Genomic DNA, 14,193 nt, shown 5'->3' with positions numbered 1-14,193 from the left:
CCCCGTCAGACAGAATTGTTAACAGATGGAGGTACTCCATGTTGGATTAAACTGTTTAATTCTTAGATTAGACTGTTTAATTGTTATTGCCTTTGCAGTTGAACAATTATCTGCTTGTATTTTATATAATTACTTACATACAAGTAACTGCTTAGTAGTGGTCACAATATGTATATGCAAGTTATACAAAGTATAATTCTGGAAAGCTCTGGAAGCTTCTTTCTTCTGCATTATTTAAATAAGAGCTACAGTATCTCATTGGTTAACTTTTATCTACAAATGTGAATGGAATTTTCCTCATCTATAAAGGCGTTGCTCCATGTTGACTGCCATCCTCTTCAATTCTTTTGCTTCTCCTGTATTTCCCTTTGCTTGGCAGACCTCCATCACCATCCATTTCATTTGTTTTTTTGTTCTATCAACTCTTAAGTTCCTTAAGATTGTTATATCTGGGGGTGGTAATGGGGACAAGCTCCCACCCCCTATTAAATGCTCCCAGTGGCATGCGTCTCAAATAGCCTCTGACAACCAAGTCCAGCTCCTGACCTTCATGTGTGGCTTAGCTACCAAGTCCGGCAGAACCGTTTCTACTGAAAGGAGAAGGGGCAAAGTTGGGTAATTGGTCCATTAAAACCCGTCACTTCAGGCAGATGGGGCTCATCAGCCATTGTTGGCAACTCATCCAGGAGAAGGAAGATTCTGCTCTCAAACCCCTACTGCCTTGCGGCTATACCCACTCATGGGAAAGACTTTGGGAGTAAATTCCGAGGGAAAAATCCAGAGCTGGAGTCCCTAAGGCAGCTCTACATTGAGTTCAATGTTGACTGGCAACTCCTGCTACACTGATGGTACCAAACTGTATCAGTGACTGCTGTTCCTTTGGGTTCATCAGAGGGGGAACTTGCTACATGAGCAACAGCTAGCTCTCCACATCGTACTGCCCCGGCTTGTGTATCTAGACAGCTAGGATGCAATATCCACGGTCAATTCTGACCGACGGAGGCATCAGAATCATCTCTTAATAAAGCGATCGAGAAGCACCCAGTTTTGTGCCTCTTTCCTGACTTCTGAAAGAACGCTGGATTAAAACATCAGAATCCAACACTTGTTGGGTGGAACAGTCTGAAGATGGGGTGGCACCCTGTCACGAGAGGCTTCATTCTGCACCGTATTTCTTGGCAGAAAGACAAGCACGTACACCTGCCCGCACCAATTCTGAGCTGGCGGGCAGCTGCACCCTCCCGGTGAGAGCGTACATAGACATTTCTTACCTTGATGTGTGCCTGTAGGTCACGGGCCAGTTGCCGGTTCTCTGTCTCAAGCTTGGCCACGCGGTCCTGCAGGCCGTGCAGTTCCAGCTGCTTCTGGCTGCTCCTCGCCTTCTGTTGCTGCCGGCCATCAATGCTGAGGAGAGATCCAACCGGGGAGACGTTAAATCCCCCACCCACAGGCCACAGAATACAGTACACACTCACATTTGCTAGGTATACCTGCTTGTTCATGCAAAGATCTAGTGTGGCAGCAACTCAATGCATAAAAGCATGCAGGCACGGTCAAGAGGCTCAGATGTTATTTGACCAAATATCAAAACAGGGAAGAAATGTGATCTAAGTAACTGACTGTGGAATGATTGTTGGAGCCAGACAGGGTGGTTTCTGTATCTCAGAAACTGTTAATAACCTGGGATTTTCACACACAATAGTCTCTAAAGTTTACAGAGAATGGTGTGAGTAACAAATAACATCCAGTGAGCAGCAGTTCTGTGGCCAAAATGCCCTGTTAATGAGAGAGGTCAGGGGAGAGTGGCCAGACTGATTCAAGCTGACTGGAAGGCAACAGTAACTGAAATAACTGTGTTACGAGAGCGGGGTGCAGAAGAGCATCTCTGAACGCTCAGCATGTCGAACCTTGAGGTGGAAGGGCTCCAGCAGCAATGGACCATGAACATACACTCAGTGGCCACTTTCTTTGGTACAGAAGGTACATGATAAATGATTGTTATTGCAGTTTATAATATATTCTATGTATTGCACCAGTTTGCTGCCGCAAAACAACAAAATTCCCACATATTCAGTGACAATAAACCTGATTTAGGTCCTAAGATGCACCCAGACCATCACAACCCAACACTCCTTCCTCCTCGCATTCTCCATGTCCAGAAAAGTCTGTCTCCTCCACCGCACAGGACCCCTGCCCTAGTCTACACCCACCACCTGGATAACTTTGCAGCCACGGTGTGAAGCTGGGGTTGCTTCTGTACATGTACCGTGGGAGCATTCTGACTGGCTGCTTCACCGTCTGCTATGGAGGGGCAGAAAGGATTTGAAAAAGCTGCAGAAAGTTGTAAACTTGATGGGCACTGGTCCCCCAGCATCCAGGCAATGCCTCTAAGGTGGCATCCATCATTAAGGACCCTCATCACCCAGGACATGCCCTCTTCTCATTGCTACCATCAGGGAGGAGGTACAGGAGCCTGAAGACACACACTCGACATTTCAGGAACAGCTTCTTCACCTCCGCCATCAGATTTCTAAATGGGCAATGAACCAATGAACACTGCCCATTTATTTTTTCTGCTCTCTTTTTGCACTACTTAAGTTTTTACATACAGTGCCTAGATAAAGTATTCACTCCCTTGGAAGTTTTTATGTTTTATTGTTTTGCAACATGGAATCACAGTGGATTTAATTTGGCATTTTTTGATACTGATCAACAAGACTTTCATGAAAACAGATCTCAACAAATGATCTAAATTAATTACAAATATAAAACACAAAGTAATTGATTGCAGAAGTATTCATCCCCTTCAAATCATCTTTGGCAGCAATTGCAGACTTGAGTCTGTGTGGATAGGTCTCTATCAGCTTTGCACATCTGGACACCACAATTTTCCCCATTCTTCTTTACAAAACTGTTCAAACTCTGTCAGATTGCATGGGGATGGTGAATGAACGGCCCTTTTCCAGTCTGGCCACAAATTCTCAATTGGATTGAGGTCTGGAGTCTGACTTGGCCACTCTAGGACATTAACCTTGTTGTTTTTAAGCTATTCCTATGTAACTTTGGCTTTATGCTCGAGGTCATTGTCTTGCTGGAAAACAAGTCTTCTCCCAAGTCGCAGTTCTCTTGCAGACTGTATCAGGTTTTCCTCCAGGATTTCCCTGTATTTTGCTGCATTCATTTTACCCTCTACCTTCACAAGCCTTCCAGGGTCTGCTGCAGTGAAGCATCCCCACAGCACGAACGTTAACCATGCTTCAGGGTAGGGATGGAGGTTTTGATAATGTGCGGTGTTTCACTTACACTAAACATAACGTTTAGTCTGATGGCCAAAAAGCTCAATTTTGGTTTCATCAGACCATAGAACCTTTTTCCAGCTGACTTCAGTCTCCCACATGCCTTCTGGCAAACTCTAGCCAAGATTTCATATGAGTTTTTTTCAACAGTGGCTTTCTCTTTGCCACTCTCCCATAAAGCAGCGACTGGTGAAGCGCCCAGGCAACAGTTGTTGTATGCACAGTCTCTCCCATCTCAGCCATTGAAGCTTCTAACTCCTCCACAGTTATCTCGGGACACTTGGTGGCCTCCCTCGTTTGTCCCCTTCTTGCACGGTCACTCAGTTTTTGAAGATGGCCTGTTCTTGGCAGGTTTACAGCTGTGTCATATTCTTTCCATTTCCTGATGATTGACTTAACTGTACTCTAAGGGATATTCAGTGACTTGAAAATTTTCTTGAATCCATCTCCTGACTCGTGCTTTTCAATAACCTTTTCGCGGAGTTGCTTGGAGTGTTCTTTTGTCTTCATAGGGTAGTTTTTGCCAGGATACTGACTCACCAGCGGTTGAACCTTCCAGATACAGGTGTATTTTTACTACAATCAATTGAAACATGTTGACTGTACACTGTGATCTCCATGTAAATAATTCTGTGACTTCTAAAACTGGCTGCACCAGTGATGACTTGTTCTGTCATATTAAAGGGAGTGAATACTTATGCAATCAATTATTTTGTGTTTTATGTTTCTAATTAATTTAGATCACTTTGTAGAGATCTGTTTTGACTTTGACACGAAGAGTCATTTTCTGTTGATCAGTATCAAAAAAGCCAAATTAAATCCACTGTGATTCAATGTTGTAAAACAATAAAAGATGAAAACTCCCAAGGGAGTGAATACTCTTTATAGGCACTGTTTTTCTTACAGTACTTTATAGTATATTTTAATGTATTTACACTCTACTGCTGCAGCAAAACAACACATTTCACAACTTATGCCCCTGATTCTAAGGCCAACAATAGACGTTTCCCACCGCTTCCTGAGTTGTCGAATGTTGAACTCACCGCCCACCCCACCGCCAAGACTTACATCTCCTGCCGCAGAGCTTTCACTTGCTGCTGTAAGGCGCTCTCCGCCTGGGTCTGCACGTCCAGCAGTCTGCCAAGTGCTGCCCGCGCCCGGGTGACGCGCACCAACAACGTGTCCTCTCCACCTGTGGCAGGAGTAAGGGCAGAGTCTGTCACAGGAGCAACAAGGGTGGGGGTTCAGAGACTGGTTAGCCTTCCAGCCACAGGGTGCCCGACCCCAGAGGAAAGATCATCCGCTGGTGCCTGGAATCAGGGGCGGCGGAACTTCGAAGTTCTTCGGGTTGCAAGTCTATAGCTCCTGATCCTTGAAGGTTATTGTAGCCAGGAGGGAGATTTGTGGGGACAAGCTCCCACAATCTATTAAGTGCTCCCAATGGCATAAGTTTCAAGTAGCCTCTGACAAACAAGTCTAGCTCCTGGCCTTCACGTGTGGCTTAGCCACTAATCCCGGCGGAACCGTTCCTGCTGACAGGGGAAGGGGCAAAGGTGGGTTGCTGGCACCTTAAAACTGGTTGTTTCAGGCAGATGGGGCTCATCAGCCGTGGTTGGCAGCTCATCTAGGAGAAGGAAAACTCTGATATCAAACCTCTGCTGCTTTACAGCTATACCCATTCACAGGGAAGGCTTCGGGAGAAAATCCCGAGGGAAAAATCCAGAGCTGGAGTCCCTAAGACAGTCCCACATTGAACACAGAACAAAGAACATAGAAATTTACAGCACATTACTGGCCCTACGGCCCACAATGTTGTGCCAACTCTAGAAACTGCCTAGAATTTCCCTATCGCATAGCCCTCGATTTTTCTAAGCTCCAAACATTGAGTTTAATGTTGACTGGCAACTCCTGCGACGCTGCTGGTACCAAACTGTATCAGCCTCTGTCGTTCCTTTGGGTTCATCAGCTATGTGGAGAGGGGGACGTGCTGCATGAGCAACAGCTTGCTCTCCATATCGTACTGTCCCATCTTGTTTACTGACTAGGATGCAAACATTCATAGTTGGCCCCGTCTATTGGAGGCCCCTCTCTCCTGTTGCTCCCCCACAATGGTGACACGGGTAGAAAGGCTGAAAGAGGCCTCAGAGACTGAATGTGAGGGTTGCGACATCATGTTTCAGTGGTACAGTACATGGGTTAGATCTGCACGCAGATCTTGCAGGCAAACTCAGTAAATTCAATAATCATAACAGAACCAATGAAAGACCGCATGCAAGAGGGCAGACAACCAGTGTACAAGACAACAAACTGCAAATACAAAGAAAAAGAAATAATAAATAAATAAATAGACAATAAATATCGAGAACATGAGATGGAAATCCCTTGAAAGTGAGTCCATAGGTTGTGGGAACAGTTCAGTGATGGGACAAGTGAAGTTATCCCCCTTGGTTCAGGAGCCTGATGGTTGAGGGGTAATAACTGTTCCTGAACCTGGTGGTGAGAGTCCTGAGGCTCCTGTACCTCCTTCCTGATGGCAGCAGCAAGAAGAGAGCTTGACCTGGGTGGTGGGGTCCCTGACAATGGATGCTGTTTTCCTGCGACAACGCTCTGTGTAGATGTGTTCAATGGTGGGGTGGGGAGGGGAGGGCTTTACCCATGATAGATTGGGCTGCATACACTACATTTTGTAGGATTTTCCATTCAAGTGCATGATGTTCCCATTCCAGACTGCGATGCCACCAGTCAATATACTCTCCAACACACATCTACAGAAGTTTGTCAAAGTTTTAGACGTCGTGCCGAATCTTTGCAAGCTGCTAAGGAAGTAGAGTCACTGACATGCTTTTTTCATAATTGCGCTTACACACTGGGCCCAGCACAGTCCTCTGAAGTGATAACGCCGAGGAGTTTAAAGTTGCTGACCCTCTCGACCCCTGGTCCTCCGATGAGGACTGGGTCACGGACCGCTGGTTTCCTTCTCCTAAAGTCAATAATCAGCTGCTTGGTCTTGCTGACATTGAGAGAGGTTGTTGTTCTGATACCACTCAGTCTCCCTCCTATATGATTCGTCACCACCTTTGATTTGGCCTACCACACTGACAGTGGTGTCGTCAGCAAACTTGGATATGGCATTGGAGCTGTGCTTAGCCTCACAGTTACAAGTGTAAAGCGAGTAGAGCTGGGGGCTAAGCATACAGCCCTGCGGTGCTCCTGTGTTGGAGATTGTGGAGGAGATGTTGTTGCCAATCCAAACTGACTGGCATCTGTAAGCGAGGAAATTGCAAGGAGGTATTGAGGTCAAGGTCTTGGAGCTTATTGATTAGTTTTGAGAGGATGATTGTATTCAATGCTGAGCCGTAATCGATAAAGAGCACCCTGATGTCAACATCTTTGCTGTCCAAATGTTCCAGGGTTGAGAGAAGAGCCAATGAGATGGAATCTGCTGTGGACCTGTTGTGCCGGTAGGCAAATGGGATCACATCCAAGTTGCTTCTGAGGCAAGACCTGATATGTTTCATCACCAACTTTTCAAAACACTTCCCTGAGTATGTAGGTCATTGTCCACAAAGATCCATATAGTCATTGTCCTCGAAGATCCATATAGTCATTGTCCTCGAAGATCCATATAGTCATTGTCCTCGAAGATCCATATAGTCATTGTCCACGAAGATCCATATCCCCAGGTCTATGGCATTTCCAGTTGTCCAGTTGTGACAGCTGGACTATGAGTAAACACTCCCGAGTATGTAGGTGCTACCGAACAACGGTCACCACTGGCATAGTTGAATCCTGCTTGAAGCAGGTGGGTACCTCAGACTGCCGAAGTGAGAGGTCAAAGATCTCAGTGAAGACTCCAGCCGGTTGATCAGCACAGGCCTTTGGCAGCTGGCCAGAATGCCACCTGGACCAGATGCTTTTTGTGGGTTCATCCAGCCCTGAAGGCTACTCGTATATTGGCTTCAGAGACTGAAATCGGAGGATCATCAGGGGCTGTGGGAGTTTGTGATGGTTCCTCCATGTTTTTATAGTCAAAGTGAACATAGAAGGCACTGAGCTCGTGTGGAAGCAAAGCCCTGCTGTCACCTATGTCACTTGATTTAACTATATAAGAGGTGATAATATTCAAGCCCTGCCACAACTGTCCAGCATCCTTTGTTTAGTCTGGAACTGCCACTTTGCCTGTGAAATGGCTTTCCGGTGATCATACCTGGACTTCTTGTAACTTTCCTGTTTTCCAGACCAGAATGCCTCTGATCTGGCCCTGACTGTGGAGCTCATGGTCCATCCAGGGCTCCTGATTGGGGAAGATCTGAACTATTTTGTGGGGACACACTCGTCTGTGACTGTTTTTATAACGCCTGTAACAGCTGCGGTGAATTCATTCAGATCCTCCGATGAGTCCTTGAATATGGCCCAGTCCACCGACTCGAAACAATCCCGTAGCCGTTCCTCTGCCTTCCACAACCTCCTACTTATTGTCCTCATCTCTGGAGCCTTGCTCTGCCTGTGTGCAGGCAGCAGAAGGGCAGCCAAGTGATCCGATTTCCCGAAAAGCAGTCTGGACATGGAACGGGAGGCATTCCGTATCTTAAGGCTGATTTATACTTCTGCGTAGTAGCCTACGCCGTTGTGAGCGTTTATACTTGTGCATTGGTGTGTCTGCGTCTCTCTGCAATTCACTGCCAAAACGCTAGTTGGCGGTGGGGTTTCTATGCCACTGTGTTGAGTTTCTTCGTGTTGAGACTCAACACAAAGAAACTCAACTTCAAACAATGGCAACTGAAACCGAAGGAGGGTGAATTTTCTGTGCTTATCCGGCCACTGAGAGAGATAGACGAGGAAATGCATTTTGAATATTTTCGGACGTCGGCAGGTAGATTTGACAATTTGTTTCATTGTCTCCAACCATTTATTTCGCATCAGTGTACGTTCAGAGACTGGCAATCACCATTCAAGTTTTAGCTTCAGGTGGAAGTCAACAGGCTGTAGCAGCGAGCTACAAACTGGCGTCAAGCACGGGGTCCTCCATAATTTCGGAGGTCTGTACAGCTTTATGGAAAGCACTGCAGCCAGAGTTCCTTCCCTGCCCTTCAGTCGCCCAATGGGAAGCTATTGCAGCGTAGGAGGAAATGCGATGCTACCAAGCGGACCAATCACAGTTATTGCTGTCTGCGTCGCTGAGATGCGTAGTTAAGTTTTTGGGGAGGTGCGCGTCAGGCTACGGTGTAGGGTATGTGGCTACGCCGTACCTACAGTGTAGATTTGACGCAGAAGTATAAATTGGCCTTTAGTGTAACAGTGGTCTGGTGTGTTGGGACCTCTGGTGCTACAGGTTGAATGCTGATTGTAATTGGGCAGGGATTTCTTCACACAAGCCTGGTTGCAGTCCCTGACCATGGTTAGAAACGCTTCGGGGCGGACTGTTCCTTGTTTGGAGACGGCATCATACAGTACCTCAAACACTTGATTAGCTTGAATACTTCCCACAATCTCTTTCATTCACTGCCATCAGGAGGGAGGTACAGGAGCATTAGGACTCGGACTGTCAGACTGGGTAACAGCTTCTTTCCCCAGGGTGTGAGACTAATGAATACCCTGCCACCGCTGAGGTCTCGTCATCAGGACAGTGAGCAGTTTAATGTTTACCTGTGCTATGCTCTAGATGCATTTTGAATTATACATTATTAACTTATTTCCAGTAATATTTTACTTTATGTGCTGTGTGTGATATATTATTGTGTGTGCACTGGGGCCCAGAGGAATATTGTTTTGTTTGGTTGTGTATATGTATAGACAGACGACAATAAAACTTGAACCTGAGATGCCCACGGGTAGAACAGTTCTGGTTACCACACGACAGGAAGGCGCAGCAGCAAAGGAGAGAATGCACAACAGGTTCACCACGATGTTAACAGTTTCTCTCTACACAGGTGCTGTCTAACCTCACTGCATTGCCTGTTATATTAATTTTCTTCTAAGCCTCCCTCCACACTCCCGGGGTCAGACACGGAGTGAATCTCCCTCCACACCGTCCCATCACACACTCCCGGGGTCAGACACAGAGTGAAGCTCCCTCCACACTGTCCCATCACACACTCCCGGGGTCAGACAGAGTGAATCTCCCTCCACACTGTCCCATCACACACTCCCGGGGTCAGACAGAGTGAATCTTCCTCCACACTGTCCCATCACACACTCCCGGGGTCAGACAGTGTGAAACTCCCTCCACACCATCCCATCACACACTCCCGGGGACAGACACAGTGTAAAGCTCCCTCCTCACCGTCCCATCACACACTCCCGGGGTCAGACACGGAGTGAAACTCCCTCCACACCATCCTATCACACACTCCTGGGGTCAGACACGGAGTGAAACTCCCTCCATACCGTCCCATCACACACTCCCGGGGTCAGACACAGAATGAAGCTCCCTCCACACTGTCCCATCACACACTCCCGAGGTCAGACAGAGTGAATCTCCCTCCACACTGTTCCATCACACACTCCCGGGGTCAGACACAGAGTGAAACTCCCTCCACACTGTCCCATCACACACTCCCGGGGTCAGACAGAGTGAATCTCCCTCCACACTGTCCCATCACACACTCCCAGGGTCAGACAGAGTGAAACTCCCTCCACACTGTCCCATCACACACTCCTGGGGTCAGACAGAGTGAATCTCCCTCCACACTGTCCCATCACACACTCCCGGGGACAGACACAGTGTGAAGCTCCCTCCTCACCGTCCCATCACACACTCCCAGGGTCAGACACGGAGTGAAGCTCCCTCCTCACCGTCCCATCACACACTCCCGGGGTCAGACACGGAGTGAAGCTCCCTCCACACCGTCCCATCACACACTCCCGGGGTCAGACACGGAGTGAAACTCCCTCCACATGTCAGGGTCAGACACGGAGTGAAGCTCCCTCCACACCGTCCCATCACACACTCCCGGGGTCAGACACAGAGTGAAGCTCCCTCCACACTGTCCCATCACACACTCCCGGGGTCAGACAGAGTGAATCTCCCTCCACACTGTCCCATCACACACTCCCGGGATCAGACACAGAGTGAATCTCCCTCCTCACCGTCCCATCACACACTCCCGGGGTCAGACACAGAGTGAAACTCCCTCCACACCGTCCCATCACACACTCCCGGGGTCAGACACAGAGTGAAACTCCCTCCTCACCGTCCCATCACACACGCCCGGGGTCAGACACGGACTGAAGCTCTCTCCTCACTGTCCCATCACACACTCCCGGGGTCAGACACGGACTGAAACTCCCTCCACATGTCGGGGTCAGACACAGAGTGAAGCTCCCTCCACACCATCCCATCACACACTTCCGGGGTCAGACACGGAGTGAAACTCCCTCCACATCGTCCCATCACACACTCCCAGGGTCAGACACGGAGTGAAGCTCCCTCCTCACCGTCCCATCACACACTCCCAGGGTCAGACACGGATTGAAACTCCCTCCATACCGTCCCATCACACACTCCCGGGGTCAGACACAGAATGAAGCTCCCTCCACACTGTCCCATCACACACTCCCGAGGTCAGACAGAGTGAATCTCCCTCCACACTGTTCCATCACACACTCCCGGGGTCAGACACAGAGTGAAACTCCCTCCACACTGTCCCATCACACACTCCCGGGGTCAGACAGAGTGAATCTCCCTCCACACTGTCCCATCACACACTCCCAGGGTCAGACAGAGTGAAACTCCCTCCACACTGTCCCATCACACACTCCTGGGGTCAGACAGAGTGAATCTCCCTCCACACTGTCCCATCACACACTCCCGGGGACAGACACAGTGTGAAGCTCCCTCCTCACCGTCCCATCACACACTCCTGGGGTCAGACACAGTGTGAAGTTCCCTCATCACCGTCCCATCACACACTCCCGGGGTCTGACACAGAGTGAAGCTCCCTCCTCACTGTCCCATCACACACTCCTGGGGTCAGACACGGAGTGAAACTCCCTCCACACCGTCCCATCACACACTCCTGGGGTCAGACATGGAGTGAAGCCCCCTCCTCACCGTCCCATCACACACTCCAGGGGTCAGACACGGAGTGAAACTCCCTCCACATGTCGGGGTCAGACACGGAGTGAAGCTCCCTCCACACAGTCCCATCACACACTCCCGGGGTCAGACACGGAGTGAAGCTCCCTCCACACCGTCCCATCACACACTCCCGGGGTCAGACACAGAGTGAAACTCCCTCCACATGTCGGGGTCAGACACGGAGTGAAGCTCCCTCCACACCATCCCATCACACACTTCCGGGGTCAGACACGGAGTGAAACTCCCTCCACATCGTCCCATCACACACTCCTAGGGTCAGACACGGAGTGAAGCTCCCTCCTCACCGTCCCATCACACACTCCCGGGGTCAGACACGGAGTGAAGCTCCCTCCACACCGTCCCATCACACACTCCCGGGGTCAGACACGGAGTGAAACTCCCTCCACATGTCGGGGTCAGACACGGAGTGAAGCTCCCTCCACACCATCCCATCACACACTTCCGGGGTCAGACACGGAGTGAAACTCCCTCCTCACCGTCCCATCACACACTCCCAGGGTCAGACACGGAGTGAAACTCCCTCCACACCGTCCCATCACACACTCCCGGGGACAGACACAGTGTGAAGCTCCCTCCTCACCATCCCATCACACACTCCCGGGGTCAGACACAGAGTGAAACTCTCTCTCGTGTCCCATCACACACTCCCGGGGTCAGACACGGAGTGAAGCTCCCTCCACACCGTCCCATCACACACTCCCGGGGTCAGACACGGAGTGAAGCTCCCTCCACACCATCCTATCACACACTCCTGGGGTCAGACACGGAGTGAAACTCCCTCCACACCGTCCCATCACACACTCCTGGGGTCAGACATGGAGTGAAGCCCCCTCCTCACCGTCCCATCACACACTCCAGGGGTCAGACACGGAGTGAAACTCCCTCCACATGTCGGGGTCAGACACGGAGTGAAGCTCCCTCCACACAGTCCCATCACACACTCCCGGGGTCAGACACGGAGTGAAGCTCCCTCCACACCGTCCCATCACACACTCCAGGGGTCAGACACGGAGTGAAACTCCCCCCACATGTCGGGGTCAGACACGGAGTGAAGCTCCCTCCACACCGTCCCATCACACACTCCCGGGGTCAGACACGGAGTGAAGCTCCCTCCACACCATCCCATCACACACTCCCGGGGTCAGACACGGAGTGAAGCTCCCTCCACACCGTCCCATCACACACTCCAGGGGTCAGACTCGGAGTGAAACTCCCTCCACATGTCGGGGTCAGACACGGAGTAAAGCTCCCTCCACACCGTCCCATCACACACTCCCGGGGTCAGACACGGAGTGAAGCTCCCTCCACACCGTCCCATCACACACTTCCGGGGTCAGACACGGAGTGAAACTCCCTCCACATCGTCCCATCACACACTCCCAGGGTCAGACACGGAGTGAAGCTCCCTCCTCACCGTCCCATCACACACTCCCGGGGTCAGACACGGAGTGAAGCTCCCTCCACACCGTCCCATCACACACTCCCGGGGTCAGACACGGAGTGAAACTCCCTCCACATGTCAGGGTCAGACACGGAGTGAAGCTCCCTCCACACCGTCCCATCACACACTCCCGGGGTCAGACACAGAGTGAAGCTCCCTCCACACTGTCCCATCACACACTCCCGGGGTCAGACAGAGTGAATCTCCCTCCACACTGTCCCATCACACACTCCCGGGATCAGACACAGAGTGAATCTCCCTCCTCACCGTCCCATCACACACTCCCGGGGTCAGACACAGAGTGAAACTCCCTCCACACCGTCCCATCACACACTCCCGGGGTCAGACACAGAGTGAAACTCCCTCCTCACCGTCCCATCACACACGCCCGGGGTCAGACACGGACTGAAGCTCTCTCCTCACTGTCCCATCACACACTCCCGGGGTCAGACACGGACTGAAACTCCCTCCACATGTCGGGGTCAGACACAGAGTGAAGCTCCCTCCACACCATCCCATCACACACTTCCGGGGTCAGACACGGAGTGAAACTCCCTCCACATCGTCCCATCACACACTCCCAGGGTCAGACACGGAGTGAAGCTCCCTCCTCACCGTCCCATCACACACTCCCAGGGTCAGACACGGATTGAAACTCCCTCCACACCGTCCCATCACACACTCCTGGGGACAGACACAGTGTGAAGCTCCCTCCTCACCGTCCCATCACACACTCCCGTGGTCAGACACAGAGTGAAACTCTCTCTAGTGTCCCATCACACACTCCCGGGGTCAGACACGGAGTGAAGCTCCCTCCACACCGTCCCATCACACACTTCCGGGGTCAGACACGGAGTGAAACTCCCTCCACATCGTCCCATCACACACTCCCAGGGTCAGACACGGAGTGAAGCTCCCTCCTCACCGTCCCATCACACACTCCCGGGGTCAGACACGGAGTGAAGCTCCCTCCACACCGTCCCATCACACACTCCCGGGGTCAGACACAGAGTGAAACTCCCTCCACATGTCGGGGTCAGACACGGAGTGAAGCTCCCTCCACACCATCCCATCACACACTTCCGGGGTCAGACACGGAGTGAAACTCCCTCCACATCGTCCCATCACACACTCCTAGGGTCAGACACGGAGTGAAGCTCCCTCCTCACCGTCCCATCACACACTCCCGGGGTCAGACACGGAGTGAAGCTCCCTCCACACCGTCCCATCACACACTCCCGGGGTCAGACACGGAGTGAAACTCCCTCCACATGTCGGGGTCAGACACGGAGTGAAGCTCCCTCCACACCATCCCATCACACACTTCCGGGGTCAGACACGGAGTGAAACTCCCT

At 50.8% G+C, this 14,193-nt stretch overlaps 1 protein-coding gene across 1 annotated transcript in view; it reads right to left on the bottom strand.

Annotated features, from left to right (window-relative positions):
• Positions 1-14,193, bottom strand: part of spag5 (sperm associated antigen 5) — a 56,162-nt gene that overhangs the window by 10,282 nt on the left and 31,687 nt on the right. Inside the window, exons 16-17 of the mRNA XM_063031690.1 lie at positions 4,365-4,488; positions 1,272-1,404 (exon numbers count right to left, since the gene is read on the bottom strand). Of these exons, the coding sequence (XP_062887760.1) occupies positions 1,272-1,404; positions 4,365-4,488 (257 nt within the window). The remainder of the gene's footprint in view (positions 1-1,271; positions 1,405-4,364; positions 4,489-14,193) is intronic.

The sequence above is a fragment of the Mobula hypostoma genome, chromosome 23 (genome assembly GCF_963921235.1).
Source record: "Mobula hypostoma chromosome 23, sMobHyp1.1, whole genome shotgun sequence".
In the NCBI taxonomy this organism is placed as follows: domain Eukaryota; kingdom Metazoa; phylum Chordata; class Chondrichthyes; order Myliobatiformes; family Myliobatidae; genus Mobula; species Mobula hypostoma.
Note: the sequence above shows the minus strand (reverse complement) of the source record. Positions and strands in the feature narration are given on the sequence as shown.